Source organism: Scyliorhinus torazame, chromosome 1, assembly GCF_047496885.1.
Source record: "Scyliorhinus torazame isolate Kashiwa2021f chromosome 1, sScyTor2.1, whole genome shotgun sequence".
NCBI lineage: Eukaryota > Metazoa > Chordata > Chondrichthyes > Carcharhiniformes > Scyliorhinidae > Scyliorhinus > Scyliorhinus torazame.
Genome location: NC_092707.1, coordinates 87,408,871 through 87,435,223, shown reverse-complemented (window position 1 = coordinate 87,435,223; position 26,353 = coordinate 87,408,871). Strand labels below are relative to the sequence as shown.

At 47.3% G+C, this 26,353-nt stretch overlaps 1 protein-coding gene across 3 annotated transcripts in view; it reads right to left on the bottom strand.

Annotated features, from left to right (window-relative positions):
* The window catches only part of LOC140409278 (solute carrier family 2, facilitated glucose transporter member 11-like), a 187,103-nt gene that overhangs the window by 31,743 nt on the left and 129,007 nt on the right, over positions 1 to 26,353 (bottom strand). For all 3 annotated transcript variants that reach the window (XM_072497667.1, XM_072497651.1, XM_072497658.1), the window contains 2 exons: positions 24,463 to 24,650; positions 6,367 to 6,477 (listed from right to left, as the gene is read on the bottom strand). In XM_072497667.1, coding sequence (XP_072353768.1) covers positions 6,367 to 6,477; positions 24,463 to 24,650 — 299 coding nt within the window. The remainder of the gene's footprint in view (positions 1 to 6,366; positions 6,478 to 24,462; positions 24,651 to 26,353) is intronic.

The window sequence follows — 26,353 nt, the reverse complement described above, 5'->3', positions numbered from 1 at the left end:
CACGACCAATTCTGTCCGCTTTAATTTCACCCTATACCGGGCCCATCCAAGATGGCCCCCTTCTCCGCCCATGACCACACTTTTCCTCCAACCCTGCCACATCGCATCTCTTCCCCCCCTCCCCTCCCTCCCCCCTCAGCCATCCCTTGCAGCCATCTCCCCCACCTCATTTCCGTTCATCAGCATTACCTGCCAGCGTGGTAGCTCCTGCCCGAAGGCTCCTCCTATTTATCCCTCCAACCCTCCCCACGCTTTCCTCCTTGATCTGTGTAAACAGCTCCCCTTGGATCTCCCACTCCCCCACGCAAACAAAGACACATCCAAAACCACAGGTCGCCCCTTCCAAAAAATAAAACCACCACATGTGGCAGGGGTGGGGGTAAGGGAAGTTGCCCCTTTATTACCTCCTTAACAAATAGTCATCACAATGAAATCCCCCCCACCTGAGTAGAAAGAACCCCCCCCCACCCTCCAACCCCCACACTACCTGTGTCTTCCGAACTCCATTGTGTCAACTCCTCCAGCTCCCATTAAAGTTCAATTCTCCTCCGGTTTATGTTCTTTAATAAATCATTGGCCTCCTCTGGGGTTTCAAAATAGTACTCTCGGCCTTTGAAAGTCACCCACAGTTTCGCCGGGTACAGCACCCCAAACCTAGTGGATAGAGAGCCACCTTGACTCTGTTGAACCCAGCGTGCTATTTTGCCAGCTCAGCTCCAATGTCCTGGCATATTGGACCTTGTTCCCCTCTGGGACATTGTCCAGCACCCCCTCCACCACCAGCCCTGCCAGCATCCTCGAGACATATCTCATGGCACTCGTGCCTTCCACACCTGCCGACGATACGCAGGTTCTGCCTTCTAGACCTGTTCTCCTGCTCTTCCACCTTTGCCCTTAATGACTGGCAAAGGTCCTTTAGAAGCCCCATCTCTGCCTCCAATTCCGCCACCACTGTGGCCAGACATCACCCTCTCCATTCCCCGATCCGGACCTCTGTGCCGCCAAACACTTCTCCATCGAGCTTTTCAGGGAGCAACCGTTCCTTCGATTGGTCTTCGTACATTTCCTTTCTTTGTCGCTGAAACTCCTCTCTAATAAACGGCATCTACTGCTCCATCTGGGGTTTTCCAACCTGCCACAAACCTTCCATCTCCGCCATCTTTCCACTTGCTGCTGCGCCACAGGTCTCTTCCAGTTCCTTGGCCAGGTCTTTCACCTTCTTCTGCTGGGTCTGATAACCAGCAACATTCCACTCTCGGAGGGACCTTCTCTTCCGCACCTTCAACTATACTTTCCCGTCAAAATTCTCCAGTTTTGAAGTGAAAAGAGCTCACTTCTACGCCTTCGAGCCAGAGCTGTCCTGTGTGCGACCACTCGTTCTATGGCCACCACCGGAAGTCAGTAATGCCTTTATAACCTAACCTGGAACAGTATAGTAATGCATTCACATCCTGGGCTGGCACAGTATACTAATGCATTCACATTCTGGGCTGGCACAGTATAGTAATCATTTCACAACTTGGCCTGGCACAGTATAGTAATCATTTCACAACTTGGCCTGGCACAGTATAGTGATCATTTCACAACTTGGCCTGGCACAGTATAGTGATCATTTCACAACTTGGCCTGGCACAGTATCGTAATGCATTGATAACTTGGCCTGGCACAGTATAGCAATGCATTCACCACCAATCACAGTACTACAATACAAGATCACATAATTAAAGGTGAAGGAAGCCATCCAACCCATCCTTGAATCAGCTATCCAGGCATGCCATTCCAAGTAAAATCCAATTACTTCCTCAACAATTCCAGGGTTTTTGGCTCCATACTCTCTCTGGAAGCGGATTTAACATATTGAATGTGGTGTAAAGAAGAATTTTGTGATAATAGTCCTAATTAACAGATTTCTGAGTGGTTACTATTGCAATAAATAATTGTGCAAGTCTGGCACAATGAATATACTTATGATTCACACATCTGTGGTTTTTATAATAACCAGGTTTATTAGTAAATAATCTGAACTTCCAATTATATTAAATGACAGTACAATTTGGTTCTTGGGCTCTGACATCAGAGGGCATTTTTGGAGGTAGAGAAGAACATAAGTCTCTTCTCTGCTTTCTAAAGGCAAGCAATTGTTGTTACACTACCTCCAGTGCTTGAATATTATTTCCGTGTGACCAGAAATGGATGCAATATTCAAGGTAAATGAGCTTGTTGCGCACATTGAAATTGGCCGGTATGATGTTGTGGGCATCACAGAAACGTGGCTGCAAGGGGATCAGGGCTGGGGTCTAAATATCCAAGGATATGTGTCCTACCAAAAGGACAGGCAGATGGGCAAAGGGGGGGTGTTGCATTGTTAGTAAGCAATGAAGTTAAACCGATTGCAAGGAGCTATATAGAATCAGAAGGCATAGAATCTCTGTGGGTAGAGTTGAGGAATCGCAAAGGTAAAAAGACCCTTATGGGAGTTATGTATAGGCCCCCTAGCAGTAGTCAGGATGTGGCGCAGAAAATAAATTAGGAGATAGAGAAAGCATGTAAAAACAGCAATATCAGAATAATCATGGACAACTTCAATATGCACGTGGACTGGGAAAATCAGGTTGGTAGTGGATCCCAAGAAAAGGAATTTGTGGAATGTTTAAGAGATGGTTTTTTGAAGCAGCTTGTCGTAGAGCCCACTAGGGAATAGGCAATTCTGGATATGGTGATGTGTAATGAGGCAGACTTGATTAGGGATCTTATGGTGAAGGAACCCTTCGGGAGCAGTGACCACATGATAGAATTTACCTTGTAGTTTGAGAGGGAGAAGCTGGAGTCAGATGTAACGGTATTACAATTAAATAAGGGTAACTATGAAGACATGAGGGAGGAGCTGGCCAAAGTTGATTGGAAAAGGAGACTAGCAGGGAAGACAGTGGAACAGCAATGGCAGGAGTTTTTGGGGGTTATTCGGGAGGCACAGCAGAAATTCATCCCAAGGAAGAGGACACATGTTAAGGGCAGGACAAGGCATCCATGGTTGACGAGGGAAGTCAAGGACAGCATAAAAGCAGAAGAAAAAGCATACAAAGTGGCAAGGATTAGTGGGAAGCCAGAGGATTTGGAATCATTTAAAAGCGAGCAGAGGACAACTAAAAAAACAATAAGGGGAGAGAAGATGAAATATGAGTGCAAGTTAGCTAGTAAGATAAAAGAAGATAGGAAGAGTTTCTTTCAATGTATAAAAGGTAAGAGAGAGGCAAAATAGGCATTGGACTACTGGAAAACGTGGCTGGAGAAGTAATAATAGGAAACAAAAAAATGGCAGACAAACTGAATAGTTACTTTGCATCAGTTTTCACGGTGGAAGACACCACTGGGATGTCAGAGCTCCAGGAGAATCAGGGGGCAGATGTGAGTGCAGTGACCATCACTAAGGAGAAGGTTCTGGGGAAACTGAAAGGTCTGAAGGTGGATAAGTCACCTGGACCAGATGAACTACACCCCAGGGTTCTAAAAGAGTTAGCTGAGGAAATTGTGGAGGCATTGGTGGTGATCTTTCCGGAATCATTGGAGGCAGGAAGGGTCCCAGAGGACTGGAAAGTGGCTAATGTAACACCACTGTTTAAGAAGGGTGGGAGGCAGAAGACAGGAAATTATAGGCCGGTTAGCCTGACTTCGGTCATTGGTAAGATTTTAGAATCCGTTGTTAAAGATGAGATTGCAAAGCACTTGGAAGTGCATGGTAAAATAGGGCTGAGTCAAAACAGCTTTGTCAAAGGGAGGTCATGTCTGACAAATCTGTCAGAGTTCTTTGAGGAGGTAACAAGGAAGTTAGACAAAGGAGAACCAGTGGACGTGATTTATTTAGATTTCCAGAAGGCCTTTGACAAGGTGCCGCATAGGAGACTGTTAAATAAGTTAAGAGCCCATGGTGTTAGGGGTAAGATCCTGGCATGGATAGAGGATTGACTGACTGGCAGAAGGCAGAGAGTGACTCAAAGACCAGGGGGGTAGCGATCTTGATCAACAAACGAGTGGCATTCGAAGCAGGGGGAATCGTGTCAGACAAGGGGGGTAGGTACATAATGGTGAGTGGGAAGCTGGAGGGCATGCGGGTGGTACTCGTGAACATATATGCTCCAAACTGGGACGATGTGGAATTTATGAGGCAGGTTTTAGGTAAGATCCCAGACTTAGAGTCACATAACCTGATCATGGGAGGAGACTTTAACACAGTCATTGATCCGGAATTGGACCAGTCAAAATCCAGGACAGGGAGGAGGCCGGCTGCGGCAAAGGAATTGAAGGGGTTTATGGAACAGATGGGGGGAGTAGACCCATGGAGGTTTGCACGGCCAAGGGTGAAGGAGTTTTCTTTTTCCTCACATGTCCACAAGGTATACTCTCGCATCGACTTTTTTGTTCTGAGCAGGGCGCTAATACCGGAGGTGGTGGATACTGAGTACTCGGCAATCGCAGTGTCGGATCGTGCCCCGCATTGGGTGGATCTATGGGTTAGTATGGAGAGAGGGCAATGCCCGCTGTGGAGACTGGATGTGGGGTTGCTAGCGGATGAAGCGATCTGTGGGCGGGTTAACAAGTCCATCCAGAACTACCTGGCAACAAATGATATGGGGGAGGTCTCTGCAGCGACGGTTTGGGGAGCTCTGAAGGCAGTGATCAGAGGGTAATTAATCTCGATTCGGGCCCACAGAGAAAAGGCGGAGAGGGATAGATTAGTGGAGGAGATACTCCAGGTGGACAGGAGATACTCGGAGGCCCCGGACGCGGGGCTACTGAGGGAGCGGCGGAGGTTACAGGCGGAGTTTGGGCTGTTGACCACAGGGAAAGCGGTGGAACAGTTGAGGAAGGCAAGGGGGCGATTTATGCGTACGAGGAAAAGGCAAGCAGAATGCTGGCGCACCAGCTCAGGAAAAGGGAGGCGGCCAGGGAGATAGGTAAAGTAAAGAGTAGAGGTGGGAATACTGTCCTGGACCCAGCGGGGGTGAACGAGGTGTTAAAGGACTTCTATAGTAGATTATATGAGTCGGAACCCCCGGCTGGGGTGGAGGGGATGAGGCAGTTTTTGGATCAGTTCAGGCTCCTGAGGGTAGATGAGGATCTGGTGGAAGGGCTGGGAGCCCCAATTGAGATGGAGGAAATAATCAAGGGGCTGGTGGGCATGCAGTCGGGCAAGGCCCCGGGGCCTGACAGCTACCCGGTGGAATTCTATAAGAAGTTTTCAGAGATATTGAGCCCACTGCTGGTGAGGAAATTTAATGAAGCAAGAGAGAAGGGAGTCCTCCCCCCAACAATGTCGCAGGCCTCGATTTCATTGATCCTGAAACGGGAGAAGGATCCGGAGCAATGCGGGTCATACAGGCCAATTTCTCTACTGAATGTGGACGCCAAACTGCTGGCTAAGATACTGGCCACAAGGATAGAGGACTGTGTCCCGGGGGTAGTTATTCATTTGTTATGAGGTTTCTGTTTGTTCTTACTCTTGAGTTGGTTTGTGTTTAATGTAGATACAAATACCTTAATTTAAAAAATTTTTTTTTAAAGAAATTCTATTGGTTTAGTTGCTTGCTGCCCATCAGTGATTGGGCAAGTTTAGCACAATGTCTGCCACTCCTGTCTTTGTCTTGGCTTCATCCTCAAATATTTTGACATTATTCACAGAGTGTATAATGTTTATTTTTGCTGTCTCAAGGATGAATCGTACTGAATTGAGAGACCTATCATCTGTCACAGTTTCCATAATAATCAAAGAAAAATGAATCCGCCAGTTGTTATAAAAATAACTTGTAACAATGAACAGCTTGCTATTCAGCGGGGAAATTACAGTAGACATTTAAAAATTTGCATCATCTGATTAGTCGATTATGTAGCATTTCAGCCTGTTTATTAACCAGTACATGACACCTTGTGGCAAATGTGTTTTCTAATGCTCAAGACAATCACACAAGGCAATCTTATCCTTTAACTCTCTCCAGTTTGTGCACTTAATGCATCGTGACCACTACCCCAATCTTGGACAAAAATGCAGTTAACCAAATATAATGTCATGAAAACATTATGTCCAATATTATAGTGGATAGTCTATGCATTATCCTGTGTATAGCACACTTCAACTTTTGCATTATCCCTTTCAATTTATAACGAAGAGGACAGTTCAGTTGCTCCATTGACTGATCTAAGCCAAAATGGGAGGTGGGGAGATGATTCTACTCTAGTGCCATTGTGCTCGCTGGAAGTTGTGTGGGAAACAAATGGGATTTGGGGCAAAATAAATAATCATGGGCAAGTAAACTAATAAGCGAATAACATGAGGAATTGTTACACAGTGAAGCAAAGGAGAATTAAACATACACTTGTTACTGCAGCGATGAACTCACAGCATCCAGTTCCAATCGTGACATACTGGATCTTTTCATTGGGAATTCCTGCAGCACGGAACACATACACAGCGTAGAAATATATCTGGTAGGAAAACAGCATTAAACCATTAAACTGAGTCCAACAAAATGTACACAGGCTCTGGTAACACACTCATCATGCAGTGAAGGCTATAGAATATATATAAACACAGGGTTTGCTGTTCCCTGTACATTATAATACAGGCTGCTATTTTCCATGATATGCATTGTATTACATAATATACACGTGGCCAGTTATTTCCTGTGATTGACAGTGTGCTTCATAAGATGCACAGGACCGTTTATTCCTCATTATACACAGGATGTTGTTTATTATACACAAGACCTGTTACTGCCTGCGATATATACAGCATTGATATAGATAGGACCTGATGGTCCCTGCGATATACCATGCTTTTTTATACAGTATATGCACGACCTGCTATTCCCTGTAATATGCAGTATTCTGTTATGTGATGCATGCGCAACTGACTCTGTGCAGGTTTGCTCTCGGGTTGTCAAGAGTTTTGAAGTATGTTTGTAATATTAGCTGCCAACCTGACCTGTCCTTTTAAGGCCATTCCTCAGATACTCCCAAAGAGGCCTAAATAGAAATTAAGGTCAATTAGTTGTTAAGTAACACTGGGAGTTTTCTCTCAATTTATAACTGTATAGAAACATAGAAAGAAAAGAAAAAATAGGAGCAAGAGGAAGCCATTCGGCCCTTCAAGCCCACTTCGCCATTCATTATGATCATGGCTGATCATCCAACTCGATAGCCTAATCCCGCTTTCCCCCATATCCTTTGATAGAAACATAGAAAAAAATATAGATCTACCTCGCAATGCCAAACACCTCCTCGGGTAATTTCAATGTCAAAAACAGCAGCAGCATGTAAGTGGGATATTTTCTAATCTACAGATTTTACAGATCTTCTACAGATCGGGTGCATCTTTCAGATTGCACAAGGTGTGAAGCGAGAGCCTGATAAGGTGGATACAGTACTTGAACGTTCCAACTTCCGGTAAAATACAGGATTAGAAATCATGATCCGGCATTGACTGGGCAAGTGTGTTAGAAATATCTGTCTAACAATGAATAGTGCAAATATCCCCCCAATATTACTGCAGTGAATTCCATATCCCTACCACCCCTTAAATAAAGAAGTGCCTCCTGAATTCTTTTTGGATTTATTCGTGATCATCTTACGTTTAAGTGCTCCGCTACTATCAAATGCCCCCACAATTTTGAAGACTTTATTAGGTCACCCTTCAGTCTCCTCTTTTTTAGAGAAAAGTACCTCAGTTTGTTCGGCTTTTCCTGATGGTGTTCTCTCACTTCAATTGTGAGAGATTATCCTTATAAATCTATTTCAAACATCTCTGGTGCACCTACGCTTTGTTGCTTATCTAGAGATCTAGAACTCTACACGGAACCAACTTTTAGGCAAGTTTAACACACATTCTCTGGTTTTGAATTCTATTTTTCTAGAAACAAACCCAATGCTTTATGATTTTGTTAACTTACATTGTCAACTTTGATTATTTATGAATCAGTTTCTCTTGACCACTTGGCACCTCTACCACATTTAAATACATGTTTTCTAAGAAGTGGGTGCCCTCCCTATTCTTCTTACCAAATTATGCCACCACACACTTATGTAACACAGAAATGCATTTGCCAAATAAACACCCGTTCTGTGAGTTTGTTATCATTTTCTTTTACTTTGTCGCAGTCATCCTCAGTATTAACTACAGCTCCAATCTGGTATTGGCGCAAATTTTTGTGTAGCACTTCCAATTTCCAAGTGCAGGTCATTCACGTACACAATTGTGATCCCTGTGGAGCAGCACTTCCCAACGTCAGCCAGCCTGAGTAAAAGGTTTAACCCTTGTTTTTTGCTTCCAAGCCAGTTTGCTATCCATTCTGATAGTTGCTCTTTGACTCCCACACACTTTGATCTTTAACAGGAGTCTGTAAAAAGCCTTTGAAAAGTCCATTACATTATATCAACCTCATTAGCCTTGTCTATTCTTTTTAAAAATATATATTTTATTCAAGTTTTTTGGCCAAACATAACAATACGTAGTGTTTCTTTTACACAACAATAAAGCAATATAAATAACCGTGGCCAGTTTTAAACAAATAAATAAGTAATATATAAACAAAAACAAAAAACAAAACTAAATGGCAACTGCCTTGTCCAAAATAAATACTCTCCAAAAATACAATCCAACAATCCAATATACAATTACATATACCAAATACCTATACATATACAATAATATCCCTGAGAGTCCGTCCGGTTCCTCCCCCCCCGCCCTCCCCCCTCGGTTGCTGCTGTTGTCTACTTCTTTTCCATTCACTCTATCTTTCAGTGAGGTAGTCGACGAATGGTTGCCACCGCCTGGTGAACCCCTGAGCCAAATCCCTTAACACAAACTTAATCCGTTCTAACTTTATAAACCCTGCCATATCGTTTATCCAGGTCTCCACACCCGGGGGTTTGGCTTCCTTCCACATTAACAATATCCTGCGCCGGGCTACAAGGGACGCAAAGGCCAACACGTCAGCCTCTCTTGCCTCCTGCACTCCCGGCTCTTCTGCAACCCCAAATATAGCCAACCCCCAGCTTGGTTCGACCCGGACCCCCACCACCTTCGAAAGCACCTTTGCCACCCCCACCCAGAACCCCTGTAGTGCCGGGCATGACCAGAACATGTGGGTGTGATTCGCTGGGCCTCTCGAGCATCTCGCACACCTATCCTCTACCCCAAAAAATTTACTAAACCGTGCTCCAGTCATATGCGCCCTGTGTAGCACCTTAAATTGTATCAGGCTTAGCCTGGCACACGAGGACGATGAGTTTACCCTACGTAGGGCATCAGCTCACAGCCCCTCCTCAATCTCCTCCCCCAGTTCTTCTTCCCATTTCCCTTTCAGCTTATCTACCATGATCTCCCCCTCGTCCCTAATCTCCCTGTATATGTCCGCCACCTTAACGTCCCCCACCCATGTCTCTGAGATCACTCTATCCTGCACTTCCTGCGTCGGGAGCTGCGGGAATTCCCTCACCTATTGCCTCGCAAAAGCCCTCAATTGCATATACCGAAATGCATTCCCTTGGGGCAACCCATATTTCTCCGTCAGCGCTCCCAGACTCGCAAACGTCCCATTTACAAATAGATCTCTTAGTTGTACTACCCCAGCTCTTTGCCATGCTCCAAATCCCCCATCCATTCTCCCCGGAACGAACCTATGATTGTTTCTTATTGGGGACTGCACCGAAGCTCCCGTCCCTCCCCTATGCCGTCTCCACTGCCCCCAAATTTTCAATGTAGCCACCACCACCGGGCTTGTGGTGTATTTCTTTGGTGAGAACGGCAACGGCGCCGTCACCATTGCTTGCAGGCTAGTCTCCCTGCAGGACGCCCTCTCCAATCTCTTCCACGCCGCTCCCTCCCCTTCTCCCATCCACTTACACACCATTGAAACATTGGCGGCCCAGTAGTACTCACTTCGGCACGGTAGTGCCAGCCCCCCCCTGTCCCTACTACGCTGCAAGAATCCCCGCCTCACTCTCGGGGTCTTCCCAGCCCACACAAAACTCATAATGCTCTTCTCAATTCTTTTGAAAAAAGCCTTCGTGATCACCACCGGGAGGCACTGGAACACAAAAAGGAATCTCGGGAGGACCACCATTTTAACCGCCTGCACCCTACCTGCCAATGACAGGGACACCATGTCCCATCTCTTGAAATCCTCCTCCATCTGTTCCACCAACTGTGTTAAATTAAGCCTATGTAATGTACCCCAATTCTTGGCTATCTGGATCCCCAGGTACCGGAAGTCTCTTGTTACCTTCCTCAAAGGTAAATCCTCTATCTCTCTGCTCTGCTTCCCCGGATGCACCACAAATAACTCACTTTTCCCCATGTTCAGTTTATACCCTGAAAAATCCCCAAACTCCCCAAGTATCCGCATTATCTCTGGCATCCCCACCGCCGGGTCCGCCACATATAACAACAAATCATCCGCATACAGAGATACCCAGTGTTCTTCTCCCCCCCTAAGTACTCCCCTCCACTTCCTGGAACCCCTCAGTGCTATGGCCAGGGGTTCAATCGCCAATGCAAACAATAACGGGGACAGAGGACATCCCTGCCTCGTCCCTCTATGAAGCCGAAAATAGTCAGACCCCCGTCCATTCGTGATCACGCTCGCCATCGGGGCCCTATACAGCAACTGTACCCACCTGATATACCCGTCCCCAAAGCCAAATCTCCTCAACACCTCCCACAAATAATCCCACTCCACTCTATCAAATGCTTTCTCGGCATCCATCGCCACCACTATCTCCGCTTCCCCCTCTGGTGGGGACATCATCATTACCCCTAGCAGCCTCCGTATATTTGTATTTAGCTGTCTCCCCTTCACAAACCCAGTTTGGTCCTCATGGACCACCCCCGGGACACAATCCTCTATCCTCATTGCCATTACCTTGGCCAGAATCTTAGCATCCACGTTCAGGAGGGAAATGGGCCTGTATGACCCGCATTGCAACGGGTCTTTTTCCTTCTTTAGGAGGAGCGATATCGTTGCCTCTGACATAGTCGGGGGCAGCTGCCCCCTTTCCCTCGCCTCATTAAAGGTTCTCATCAGTAGCGGGGCCAGCAAGTCCAAATATTTCTTATAGAATTCAACTGGGAATCCGTCTGGTCCCGGGGCCTTCCCCGCCTGCATGCTCCCAATCCCTTTCACTACTTCCTCTGTCTCAATCTGTGCTCCCAGCCCCACTCTCTCCTGCTCCTCCACCTTAGGAAATTCCAGCTGATCCAGAAAGCACATCATTCTCTCCTTCCCGTCCGGGGGCTGCGCTTCATATAATCTTTCATAAAATGCCTTGAACACTCCATTCACTCTCTCCGCTCCCCGCTCCATCTCTCCCTCCTCATCTCTCACCCCCCCTATCTCCCTCGCTGCTCCCCTTTTCCTCAGTTGGTGGGCCAACAACCTACTCGCCTTCTCCCCATAATCGTACTGTACACCTTGTGCCTTCCTCCATTGTGCCTCTGCATTACCCGTAGTCAACAAGTCAAATTCTACATGTAGCCTTTGCCTTTCCCTGTACAGTCCCTCCTCCGGTGCCTCCGCGTATTGTCTGTCCACCCTCAGAAGTTCTTTCAACAACCGCTCCCTTTCCCTACCCTCCTGCTTTCCTTTATGTGCCCTAATAGATATCAGCTCCCCTCTAACCACTGCCTTCAGTGCCTCCCAGACCACTCCCACCCATTATCATTAAGTTCCAAGTACCTTTCAATACACCCCCTCACCCTTAAACACACACCCTCATCTGCCAATAATCCCATGTCCATTCTCCAGGGTGGAAGCTGTTGTTTTTCCTTCCCTATCTCCAGGTCCACCCAGTGTGGAGCATGATCCGAGATGGCTATAGCTGTGTACTCCGTCCCCGTCTCCTTTGGGATCAGTGCCCTTCCCAAAACAAAAAAATCTATTCGTGAAAATACTTTGTGTACATAGGAGAAAAACGAAAACTCCTTACTCCTAGGTCTACTAAATCTCCAGGGATCTACTCCTCCCATCTGCTCCATAAAATCCTTAAGCACCCTAGCTGCAGCCGGCCTCCTTCCGGTCCTGGACCTCGATCTGTCCAGCCCTGGGTCCAGCACCGTATTAAAGTCTCCACACATTACCAACTTCCCCACTTCTAGGTCCGGGATTCGTCCTAACATACGCCTCATACGGCATCATCCCAGTTCGGGGCATACACGTTCACTAATACCACCGCCTCCCCTTGCAGTTTGCCACTCACCATCACGTATCTGCCCCTACAATCCGCCACTATAGTCTTTGCCTCAAACATTACCCGCTTCCCCACTAGTATGGCCACCCCCCTGTTTTTTGCATCTAGCCCCGAATGAAACACCTGCCCCACCCATCCTTTGCGAAGTCTAACCTGGTCTATCAGCTTCAGATGCGTCTCCTGAAGCATAACCACATCTGCCTTAAGTTTCTTTAGGTGTGCGAGTACCCGTGCCCTCTTAATCGGCCCGTTCAGCCCTCTCACATTCCACGTGATCAACCGGGTTGGGGGGCTCTTTACCCCCCCCCCCCCTTGACGACTAGCCATTTCCTTTTTCAATCCAGCTCCTCACCCGGTTCCCACGTAGCTGTATCCCCCCCAGGCGGCGCCCCCCCCCCCGCCCCGGCCCCCCCTCCCATACCAGCTCCCCCTTCTCCCCAGCAGCAGCAACCCAGTTAACCCACCCCCCCTGCTAGATCCCAAGCTAGCGTAATTGCACCCCCCATGTTGCTCCCAGAAGTCAGCAAACTCTGGCCAACCTCGGCTCACACTGTGCGAGGCCGCCTCCTTCCTGCTTCCCTGTTCCCGCCATGATTACCATAGCGCGGGAACAAAGCCCACGCTTCCCTTTTGGCCCCGCCCCCAATGGCCGGCACCCTCAGCTCCTCATCCGCCCTCACCCCCTCCCCCACGACATGGGGAAGAGAGACAAGTTACAGGGTCGCAGGTTTAACAATCTGGGAAGTCTTCTCTTCCCCCTTTTCCCCCCTTCATCCCACAAATTCACCCCCCCACTTTTGTCCCAAACGTTCTTTTTCTGGCCCGCTCACTCCAGCTTCTCCTCGACAATAAATGTCCACGCTTCATCTGCCGTTTCGAAGTAGTGGTGTTTCCCTAGATGCGTGACCCACAGTCTTGCCGGTTGCAGCATTCCGAATTTGACCTTCCTTTTATGCAACACCGCCTTGGCCCGATTAAAGCTTGCCCTCCTTCTCGCCACCTCCGCACTCCAATCTTGATATACGCGGATCACCGCATTCTCCCACCTACTGCTCCGAGTTTTCTTTGCCCATCTGAGGACCATCTCTCTGTCCTTATAGTCGGAGAAATCTCACCACTATTGCTCGAGGAATTTCTCCAGCCCTCGGTCTTCGCGCCATAACCCGATAGGCTCCCTCCACCTCCAGCGGACCCGTCGGGGCCTCCGATCCCATTAACGAGTGCAGCATCGTGCTCACATATGCCCCGACGTCCGCCCCTTCTGCACCTTCGGGAAGACCAAGAATCCTTAGGTTCTTCCTCCTCGCATTATTCTCCAGCACCTCCAGCCTTTCCACACACCTTTTGTGTTGTGCCTCGTGGATCTCCGTTTTCACCACCAGGCCCTGTATGTCGTCCTCATTCTCAGCAGCCTTTGCCTTCACGACCCGAAGCTCCTGTTCCTGGGTCTTTTGCTCCTCCTTTAGCCCCTCAATCGCTTGTAATATCGGGGGCCAACAGCTCCTTCTTCATCTCCTTTTTGAGTTCATCTACGCAACGCCGCAGGAACTCTTGTTGGTCAGGGCCCCATATTAAACTGCCTCCTTCCGACGCCATCTTGCTTTGTGCCTGCCTTCCTGGCCGCTGCTCCAGAGGATCCACCGCAATCCGGCTACTTTCCTCTCTTTTTTCCATCCGTGTCCAGGGGGAATTCCCTTCTGGATTACCGCACAGTGTTATTTGCCGTAAAAAATTGCCGATGGGGCTCCTATTAAGAGCCCAAAAGTCCGTTCCACCGGGAGCTGCCGAAACGTGCGACTCAGCTGGTCATCGCCGCACCCGGAAGCTCCCTTGTCTATTCTTTTTGATGCATCTTCTGAAAAATTTAATAGGGATGGACAAGTATGACCTTCCCTTTTGAAATAATGTTTTCTTTTTCTAGATGCTTTTCTATTATATCTCTGAGCAAAGATTCCAATATTTCTGCTATCAGTTATATCAAGTTAAATGATCGATATGTTCCTGGACTTGCCCTATCTCCTTTTTTAAACACAGGGTAAATACTAGCTATCTGCCAATATTCTATCATAATTTTTTCTATATACATACCTAGATACAAACTAAACTTGTCATGGAACAATGTCTTGCCACTACATGCATAAGAATCCTTTGTAGCCATCTGAGATGGTGACCTGCAAAAGACCATGGGAATTGTGGCCAACCCAGGACTCAGACAGATACAGAGCTTGTGTGTATTTGCAACCCAGATAGCTAGACCTGATCGAAACCCCCGCTCGCTTGCATTCTAATGGCCCATTTCTCCAGAACAATAGGACTGCACTCAAGAAACCGATACAGCCACAGACTGATCGGCGCCACTCCCTTTACTCAGAGAGCTGCCAAGGTCAATGACCGCTAAGGACCCGCCCAGCCATCAAGGCACCCGCCCCTCTATTGGCCAAAATCAAAGGCAGTGATCGAAGCCTGTTGAATTATTGGGTCCAAGATTAAAGACCGCCCCAAAGAGCGCGAAATCCCAGAGGGATAAAAAGGGGACACAGATGTGTTTGGTCTCTTTTGGACCTGGTCTGTGCCAGCCTCCTTTGAATCCGGCCTGTGCCAGCCCAACTGCAGCATAACAACCAGACAGCCAAGTTCAAGACCAACGATCGCTACCTGATGGATGAGCCCAGCAGAGACAGAGCCACTTCTTCAAACCAGCCACATGAGCAAGATAAAGGCCTCATCCATTTGCACAGTGTCAGTCGCCTGAAGTTAAGTATAAGTTATTGTAGTTGATAGGTTATTGTAGTTTAACTCGTAGTGTATTGAGCTTGCATGTCGAAGTAACCCTTGTGTGTAAATAAACCATCTTTGAACTTGAACTGACTAACTGGTTGTGTGGTCATTTGACCGATATACGGGAAAGCCTTGTGGTTCAGTAAGAGAAACAGAAACACCCACAGTATTGCCGACGCTGTTGGGCCATAACATCAGATATCATAAAAGAGCCTCAGTATCATATTGATGACTAAAGAGCAACATTATTGGTGACGCTAGTGGGATAGTATTCCATTAAATTGGCAACACCTTTTAAAACTGATAACTGTTAATTACTGTCAATCAAACTTCAAGGCACTCAAAATTAATTATTTTCCTCATTCCTTTAAGCATTGATTTTTGTTGGAGATTTTCTAAATGTTAGATTCTAATTTTTTTTTAGAAATCTACTTTTCTGGGCCGGCAGTGGTTAGCACTGCTGCCTACGGTGCTGTTGCCCAGGGTTCGATCCAGGCCCTGGGTCACTGATTGTGTGGAGTTTGCACATTCTCCCCATGCCTGCGTGGGTTTCATCCCCATAACCCAAAGATGTACAGGTTAGGTGAATTGGCCACGCTAAATTGCCCCTTAATTGGAAAAAAAAATTATTGGGTACTCTAAATTTATTTTAAAAAGAAGAAATCTACTTTTCCTTCTGTCTCCCTTCTCACTAAATTCAATCTTTCTTTCCCTTTTCTGTATTTTTCTTCGCGCCGCCGGCCGACCGACCTTCACGTCGCCGGCCGACCTTCGCGACCCACGCTGCCCAACCTTCGAGATCCACGCCGCCCGGACTTCGCGACCCATCATTTTCCCTCACCCTTAATGTGACAGGTGATTTCGAATTGTATTGAGCCAATCAACTTTGCACTTGCTTCTCTGTCTTTTCTCTGTCGGTGAATTTCAAACTTTTTTTCCAGAGATTTGTTTTTACCAACCGACCCACATTGGTCGAACTTCGCGACCCACTCCGGCCAACCTTCGCGACCCTAAGCTAGCCAACATTCGCGACCCCCACCGGCCGACCTTCACAACACAGGCCGGCCGACCTTCGCGACCTACACCGGCCAACCTTCGCCACCCACACCAGCCACCCTTTGCAATCCATACCGGCCGACCTTCGCAACCTACACCGGCCGACCTTCACTACCCATGCTGCTTGGCCTTCACAACCCATGCCGGCTGACCTTCGCGACCCAAGCCTGCCGACATTCGCGACCCCCACTAGTCGCCCTCACGGCACAGGCCGGCCGACCTTCACAACCTACATCGGCCAACCTTCACGGCCCATGCTGCCTGGCCTTCGTGACACACGCCGCCAACCTTCGCGACCCTAAGCTAGCCAACATTCGCGACCCCCACCGGCCGACCTTCACAACACAGGCCGGCCGACCTTCGCGACCTACACCGGCCAACCTTCGCCACCCACACCAGCCACCCTTTGCAATCCATACCGGCCGACCTTCGCAACCTACACCGGCCGACCTTCACTACCCATGCTGCTTGGCCTTCACAACCCATGCCGGCTGACCTTCGCGACCCAAGCCTGCCGACATTCGCGACCCCCACTAGTCGCCCTCACGGCACAGGCCGGCCGACCTTCACAACCTACATCGGCCAACCTTCACGGCCCATGCTGCCTGGCCTTCGTGACACACGCCGCCAACCTTCGCGACCCACGCCGGCCGACCTTCACGAACCACTCCGGCCGACCTTTGCGACCCATGCCGGCCGACCTTCGCGACCCATGCCGGCCGACCTTCGCGACCCACGCCAGCCGACCTTCGCGACCCACGCTGCCGGACCTTCGCGACCCACGCGGGCCGACCTTCACGACCCACGCCGGCCGACCTTCGCGACCCGCGCCGCCGGCCGACCTTCGCGACCCACGCTGCCCAACCTTCGCGATCCACGCCGCCCGGACTTCGCGACCCACCATTTTCCCTCACCCTTAATGTGACAGGTGAGCCTGCTTGGTCCTCACAATCTCACTTGCTTTGACATTCAATGTTACATTTCTGCATGGGCTGTTTATCAGAGCACACCAGCATTGCTTTAACTTGCCGTGGTCTCTCCTGCGAAGCTCTCTCCAGCAGATTTAGTTGTGAGATCCTGGCCGGCTTGGGTCTCGGGTCCTCTCTTCCTTTGTCCAAAATGATCCATCTTCAGTTCTTCTCACAGTCCTGTTGCTTGTTTACTGGCAGTTATGGAGCGCCTAGAAACACCTAGCTGTCGAACGGCCCTTTGGGTAGCTCGAGGACCTCAACAGGGAACGCGCCATCGAGGCCGCACTTAGTTCCGTTTTCTGCAATGAGGAGCTCCACTCACCGGAACTCCTCAGTGCAGGGAGAGATCGGGAAGCCATTTTTAAATGGCATCCCAATCTCTCCATACCCTGCCGTGACCCCTAAACCCCCTCAAACCCTAACTCATCTATAAGGGGGTCCTCGACCCCAACCCGCACACCCCTGCATCCATGCAGGGCACTTCTGGGTTTGACAAATGCCAGCTTGGCATCTTGGCAGTGCCAGCCTGGCACCCTGGTAGTGCCCCTGCCAGCTGGCAGTGTCACCTAGGCACATTGGCACTGCCAGGGTGCCAGGCTGGCAGTGCCAGGGTGCCACCCACCCCAGAGGGCAAGAACCTAGGGGTATCTGATTCACGGGAGACCTCCATCAGTGCTGTTCCATCAAGTCATTGTTTGTGGAGATCAGTACTGCTCGCCCAAGCTCTCCAAGGCAAGGGGGTTAACGACAGCTAGTCTCACTCTAATACTCAGATTTGCCAGAGGGCAGGATTCACATTGCGACATCTCTCGAGGTCAAGTTAGACGTGTTGAGCCAGGTAGATCCTGTAAAAAGGATCTCTCAGCATCTACCGACCATGCAGCGCTGTTTTTAGGGTGTACCATGGCCGGTAAGTCTACTATAGCCTGCTCTCATAGAATCCCTATAGTACAGAAGTAGGCCATTTGGCCCATCGGGTCTGCACCAACCCTCTGAATGAGCACGCCACCCAAGCCCACTTCAAGGCCCTATCTAAATATCCCCTGAACCTAACCTGCGCATCTTTGGTCAATAAGGGGCAATTTATCATGGCCAATCCATCTAACCTGCACAACTTTGGACTGTGGGAGGAAACCGGATCATCCGGAGGAAACCTATGCAGACACGGAGAGAACGTGCAAACTCCACAGTCACCCAAGGCAGGAATTGAACCCATGTCCCTGGCGCATGTGCCACCATGTCGCCCTCTCTGGTTGGTTCCAGAACATGCTGTTCTAAGAAACTATCTCAAAAGCTTTCTATTAGCTCCTCGTCTAGGCTACTACTGCCAACCTGATTTTTCCAGTTTATATGTACATTGATGTCATCCATGATTATTGCCGACCCTTTATCACAAACGCCCAATATTCCTTCTTGTATACTTTGTCCTACATTGTGGTTACCGTTAGGGGCCTATAGACCACTCCCACTCGGGACTTATTTCCCCTACGATTCCTCTACAATACACAAACCAATTCTATGTCCAGGGCCGGATTCTCCGACCCCCCGCCGGGTCGGAGAATCGCCGGGGGCTGGCGGGAAGCCCGCCCCCGCCGGTTGCCGAATTCTCCGGCACCGGAGATTCTGTGGGGGCGGGAATCGCGCCGCGCCGGTTGGCGGCCCCCCCCCCGCGATTCTCTAGCCCAGATGGGCCGAAGTCCCACTGCTAGAATGCCTGTCCCGCCGGCGTGGATTAAACCACCTCTGTTACCGGCGGGACAAGGCGGCGCAGGCGGGCTCCGGGGTCCTGGGGGGGGCGCGGGGCGATCTGGCTCCGGGGGTTGCCCCCACGGTGGCCTGGTCCGCGATCGGGGCCCACCGATCCGCGGGCGGGCCTGTGCCGTGGGGACACTCTTTTCCTTCCGCCTTCGCCACGGTCTCCACCATGGCAGAGGCGGAAGAGACTCCCTCCACAGCGCATGCGTGGGGATGCCGTGAGCGGCCGCTAACGCTCCCGCGCATGCGCCGCCCGGCAATGTCATTTCCGCGCCAGCTGGCGGGGCAACACAGGCCTTTTCCGCCAGCTGTCGGGGCGGAAATTAGTCCGGTGCTGGCCTAGCCCCTCAAGGTTGGGGCTGGGCCCCCAAGATGCGGAGGATTCTGCACCTTTGTGGCAGCGCGATGCCCGACTGATTTGCGCCGTTTTTGGCGCCGGTCGGCGGACATCGTGCCGATACCGGAGAATTTCGCCCCTGATCTCCTGAACCAAGGTCATTTCGAACTACTGCATAAATGCTATATTTGATTAACACTGCTACCCCTCATTTTTACATATTTTCCTATTCTTCGTGAATGTCATATACCCCTCAATATTCAGGACCTACTCCTAGCCAACCTGTAGCTGTCTCCATAATGACTATCAGATAAGTTGCATTTATTTCAATGTGCACTATCAATTTGCTTACTTTATTATGAATGTTATGCGTAGTCAGGTCCAGAGCCTTTAGTCTTGATTGTTGGTGGATTCTTAGATTTTATTCTCTTTGTCCCTTCCTACCATTCTCTGACCCTCATTTCCTATATTATTATTTTCCTCTTTTAACTTGGCCCTTTGATCTACCAAATCTTTCCACGTTTGATCCCTTTCCAGCATGCTTAGTTTAAACCCCTATTTCCCTTGTTATACATTCACAAGAGCACTGGTGCCAGCACGTTTCAGGTGTAGACCAATAATACATCCCCCACTTTTCCCAGTACTGGAGCCAGTTCCCCACAAACTGTAACCGACTTCTCCACACCAGTCTTTAAACCATGTATTCATCTCTCTAATTTTATGTGCTCTGTAGCAATTTGCACATGGTTCAGGTAACATTCCAAAGATTATAACCTTTGTGGTTTTGCTTTTTAATTTAGCGTCTTGCTCCTCATACTCCTACACACTTTTCTAACTCTACCTATGTCGCATGGTAACTATGTGGGCTATGGCAACTGGATCCTCCCCCTCCCACTGCAGATGTCCCAAATCCTGGCACCGGGCAGGTGACACAGCCATCTGGACACCCGCTCTTTGCTGCAGAGAACAGTGTCAATCCCCCTGATTACAGTCCTCTACTACAACGACATTTCTTTTTGCTTCCCCCACTTGAATGGCTTTCCATACCATGGTGCCAGGGTCAGTTTGCTCATCCACCCTACAGTCCCCCACTCTCATTCAAACAAGTTGAGATAACCTCAAATCTGTTGGACAATTGCAGAGGCTGACACTCCTGCCCTCTGCGTTCCCTTACACACATCACTCCAAACACCCTCTCCTGTCCCTGACAACTGACCAAATCAAAAAAGACTGCCTCCTGGTACAAAGCATCCAGGTAACTTGATGCGACGAGTGTCTGTAGCTCAGCCTCCAGCTCAATCACCTGAGCCAAAATTCCTTGAGTCACAAATGATTACCGCAGACATGTTTTCCCTGGGTTACAATGGCATCCAGGAGCTCCCACATGCTGCAACCTAGACACATCACCTGTTCTGCCATCCTTAATGTATTTTGATTAGTTACATAATTATATTTTGCACTTATTCATTAGCTTGTTGAAATATTTTGTTAACTTTACCACCAATTTGTATACTATTTTAAACCTTAGGAATATAATAGAACAGTAGCTAGCTCCCTTCTATGTAGTACAGTTAAGAACCAATTCGTACAGGATGAGAAAGGTAAAGAAAGCAAAATAGATGAACCCCTCGATTCCCCACTTCACTGAACTCGCCAACTCACCAAACTTTCAGGTTTGCACTTAGTTCTCTCAGCTGCATTTGCTTGCAGACCCATCGAGTCCATGTCAGTCTCCTCAGAGTAATCGATCAGTCTCACTCACCCACTCGATCCCCATGGCACTGCATATTTATTTATTCCGAGCGCCCATCCAATTTCATTTTGAAATGATCGGTTGTTTCCGTTTTCATTGCCCTCATGGGCAGCAGGTTCCAGGTCATTACCACTCGCTGCACAAACAAGTTCTTCCTCACATGCCCCTTGCAACTCTTGCCCAAAATCTTACATCTATCCATGTCTCCACATCTATGTACAATTAACTAATTTGTCATAATCTTGGGCATCTTGATCAAATCTTCTCTCAATCGCCTTTGTTCCAAGGAGGACAATGCCAGCCTTTCCAAACTAACCTTGTAACTAAAACCCTACCATCCTGAAACCATTCTATTACTCTCTCAATATGTCCTACCATCTTCAAAGATTGATGCACAGACACCCTCAGGTTCCTCTGTTGTTGCACAGTCATTAGAATTGTACCATTAAGTCTATATTGTCATTCATTAAGAATTATAGCCTTGTCCTGTGTCTCTAAGTACATGTCACCCATCCTTTGATCATCCCTGATAGAACCAAATCTACTTCCTACTAAATGCTTACTTATTTTCATGCCTGATTTTTAAATCCCCTTTTATGTTGACTGCCATTCTATTATTCTATTCTCTCTTTGACAATCTTATTTTGCTCTTCATCTCCCCTCTCAACCCATTGTATTTAACATGGTTCTCACTTGAAGAATTCACCTGACATGCAAAGCATACCCTCCGTTTTTGTTTCACATAGTCTCTACCTCACTTGTTTTCCAAGGAGCTCTGTTTTTTGCTCTCTTACCTTTTGTCTGTACATGAATCATCTCTTCCCTAAATATCATCAATTGTTCCATTACAGTTTTTCCTGGCAATCGCCGGTTCTGTTTTACAATAACTAGGTCCCTTCTCATCGTATTTAAATTAGCCTTCCAATTTAGAAGTTCCACGTTAGATTGGTCCTTGCTCTTCTCCTTCAATAATCTCAAGTCTATGATACAATGATCACTCTTATCTAAAGGTTACCCCACAGACCACTTGGCTTACCTCATTTCCAAGCAGCAGATCTAGCCATGCCTCCAATATCCAAGATGGCGCCGGAGCATGGCGACTCTCTGCGAGCTCTCTCCGCAGAACCCTTTCTTTTATCTCCTATCACCGTTCTGACCTCCTAAAACTATTTTCCACCTCGTATGTAATTTCGCTCTGTAACAAATCACTAGTTGTTGATGTACCATTTGTCAATGTACTCTGTTGATTATTCTTTTTGTCTACTATGTACGTACTGTGTATGTTCCCTCAGCTGCAGAAAAATACTTTTCACTGTACTTCGGTACATGTGACAATAAATCAAATCAAATCCTTTCTAGTTAGTCTGAGAATATACTGATTAAGCAAGTTCTCTGAACACATTTCAGAAATACATTCTCCTCCTTAGCTTTTACTCTAACATTATACCGATCAATATTTGGTCATTAAAGTCCTCCAGTTTCACTGCATTATAGGTTTTCATATCTCTCTCTATTTCCTTGCAGAGTTGTTCCTCTATTTCTCTTTCACTATAGAGTCATAGATATTTACAGCTTGGAAACAGGCCCTTCGGCCCAGCTTCTCCATGCCGCCCTGTTTCTATCACTAAGCTAGTCCACTTGCCCACATTTTCGAAGGTCCATAGAATATCTCAAGCAGTTACCTTGCCCTTTTTGCTTCTTGACTCTAACTAAATGAGCTCTCTCCTAACGCTCTAAAGAACATCTCTATGCAACACTGCACTATCTTCTCTGATCAGTACTGCCACCCCACCTCCATTTTCCTTCTATATCTTGAAGTGCCTAATCCATCACCATTTAATAAATCACATTCCCTTAATTGTCATTAACTGATATTTGTGCTTTATGCTCACCAACCTTTACATCACACTTTGTGCATTTACATACATGCATCTCCTATCTAATATGGTACTATTTGCTTCTCTAGTACTGTCCAACATTCACCTTTTATGCCTTAGTCTTTTTTTCTATTTCTATATACTGGTGCCCACACCCTACCAATTTAGTTGAAACCCTCCACAACCACATTAGTGAACCACACAAGAAACTTAACCATGCACAAACAAGCCTAATCGAGACACCATTAAATGTCGGCTACAACAAAATCAATTCCAATGTTATGACAGGCTTTGCTTCCTGGACAATTGTGTGCAGAGACTATTCACCAATATAATTCTGCATTAATTAGATGGTTAACTCAGGTGGAGCGACTGAGCAGCACAAGGCATATCTAGAAAGAGTGCTGAAGAGTGAGTTCCCAAGTAATATAAAAAAAGTAACTCCTGTGCTCTGTCTGGTTCCTGCCCTCCTGCTTCGTACGGGTCCTCCTCCAACACCATGACAGGAAATTGTCTGGTGCACAATGGACAGCTCTTTACTGGATACTGGTAATGCTGCTAGTCCCAACACATCATGCGCAACAGCATGTAAACGAGCTGATCATGCAATATTGAATAAGGTTAATCTGTTTGTGTAGGAGGCCATTTTGTGCACAAGCAAAGCACCAGGTTATTGTCTCCACGGTGCATATATATATATATATATAGTTGCAGGTCATATCAACTCACTACATAAAAAGGTTTTCCTAATTTCACCTGTGGATTCTTTGACAATTGTTTTTAATCTATATCCTCCAGTTTCTTACTAGCAGAAACAGTTTTTCTCTATCTAGTCTAACGAATCTGAGCTTGTCTAGCCTTTCTACATAATTGAAGTCCCTCATCCTGATACCATTCTGATAAATATCCTCTGCGCCATCTCCAAGGTTTTGACATGTTTCCTGAAGTGTGGCGCCACAAATGGGATAATGTGCAGCGAAAGCCTGATTTATCATTTATAACAGATTACAACAATTTCCTTGCTTTTGCTTTGTATGCCTCTGTTTATAAAGTCATGCATCCATTATTTTTTAAAATATCCTTAACAACTTGCAACCTTCAATGATTTATATAAATGAGCCTCTTGGTCTCTGCTCCTGCACCCCCTTTAAAATGGCGTAATTTAATTTGAATTGCCTCTCTGCATTCGTCGACCAAAATGTATGATGAAATGCTGCCATAAGGGTGAAGCTCAGCAGAGGATTGGAACCATTAAGGCTTGGATACTAATGCCTTTCACAACACATTTGAGTGAAGGTTTACATTAGCAGTGCTGCATATGTGAAATCCTGGGCATCGTATGGACAGACAGCATTACCAATGAAAAAGTACGACAGCTGACTGGTCAGAGGCGCCTGCGGGACATTACAATGTGGCTGGCAGGACACATGTTTCACCTCCCGGATTTCCATCCCACCAAAGTAACAGTAGAATGATGACCACCAGACGGAAGGAGGTGACGGGGGCTGGCAAAATACATTTGGGGAGGATCTTCATGAGCTGGACACCGCCTGGGCTGGAGAGAAATAAATTACGATGGACCAGATCCGGTGGGTGAATTGTTCTTATTATCCCACAAGGGACCAGAAAAGTCAAGTCTAAGACTTGCTTTTCATATTTCCAGGTGCAAAGTATCCAGTGGATGTTAGTCCTACTTACAATGTCGTTCCCACATAACTGTATCGCACTGCCCAGCACCAATATGATGAGCAACTGCCACCGGACGGAGCGGTCTTGGAATAGGTCCCACAATCCCTTTGAACTTTGACTTTTGAGTGCAGTTTGTTCCTCCAGCAGTTCATCCATTTCCGTGGTGAGGTCAACATCGCCGCGTAATTTCTTTAATGCTATCAAAACAGAATGCATGATGCTATTGGCAACCAATCAGAAACAGACACAATTCAGCATTTACACCAATAGATGGCCTCAACAAATCTCCTACATAATCAAAAACCTATATGCTCCACTAGCTCTCGTTACATATTGCTAGTGAACATCCTGTATAATTTGTCTCCCAATTCTATCCCAATCCAACTTTTCTCCATGGACAATACCTTGAATATTTGAATACAGTATCTCCCCACATTGTCAAGAGGATACAGCAACATCCAGGAAAATACTAGATATTTTTATCTGGCCACAACTGAATTTTAGAGGGTATCAGTTGAGAAGTAGTAGTCTTGTAGAAATGGTCTCGGTGCATCCATGCCAAAGGGAGAGATCTAATAGCCTACTTCTAGTTTTGGCTTGGAACATACAAATCAGAATGCACATTCAGTTCCTTGAGCTCGATATGCTAATCAATTAATCATAAACATAAGAACATAAGAACTAGGAGCAGGAGTAGGCCATCTGGCCCCTCGAGCCTGCTCCACCATTCAATGAGATCATGGCTGATCTTTTGTGGACTAAGCTCCACTTTCCGGCCCGAACACCATAACCCTTAATCCATTTATTCTTCAAAAAACTATCTATCTTTATCTTGAAAACATTTAATGAAGGAGCCTCTATTGCTTCACTGGGCAAGGAATTCCATAGATTAAATTCACATATTTATTCACATTAATTTAATTCACATATTTTGGTTCTGTAACTCTTAATACCCTCAGGTTACAAAATATCCATCATTCACAGCTTTAACATGTTTGATTGACCTACTTTCCACTCCCTCAGTCTCAAATATTCTTAGGGGAGAGATTTCCAAATTTCCTTGAGAGAGAAAAGATTTGTCTAATGTGACGAATGGAGGATTTTAGGAATATTGGCTTCTAAATATTGGGGCAATTTAAGGGTTAAAAGCCTGGTGTTGTAGTGTGTTTCACTGCAGTAGTCATGTTATTAAAAAAGCATTTTGCTTTGCAAAGGCCTGGGATCTTCTAGGAAACAGCAGGTGAAACTGACCACAGGAATGTGGTTTGACTGAGGAGGTCAATGGGGAGTTAATATGCTTTGCAGCCTGCAGAGATTGTTTTTCAGCTTGGGGAGATGAGGGGCTGAATTCTCCGCTGACGTGATTCTTCGTTGTGCCAGCAGCGCACCCACGCCCGGGGATTTCCTGACGGCGTGGGGCTACCCACAATGGGGAACCCCATTGGCTGGCTGGCGGGCAGAGAATTCCGTTGCCGGCGGGCTGTGCCACACCAGGGACGGAGATAACTGTATCGCATTGACCGATCTTTGTCATTGCTGGGTGGAGTCCAGGAATGCAGAGAGGCAGCTAGTTTTGGAGAAGCTTTGGGAGAGAGATGTGCACGTTAGGTGGATTGGCCATGCTAAAATTGTCCCTTAAGTGTCCAAAAGGTTAGGTGGAGCGACTTGGTTACGGTGATAGGGTGGGGGCGTGGGCCTTGGTAAGGTACTGTTTCAGAGGGTCAATGGGCTGAATGGCCTCCTTCTGCATGGCAAGGATTCTATGATTCTATTCTATTCTAGGTGAATTCTGATCTGCCTGAAACAGAGTCCACAATTCTCTCACAGTAGGATAGTTATAAAAGAGTAATAATTTAAAGCAGAGCTGTCTTGTCTGGCGCCAAGAAGCTGAAACACACCA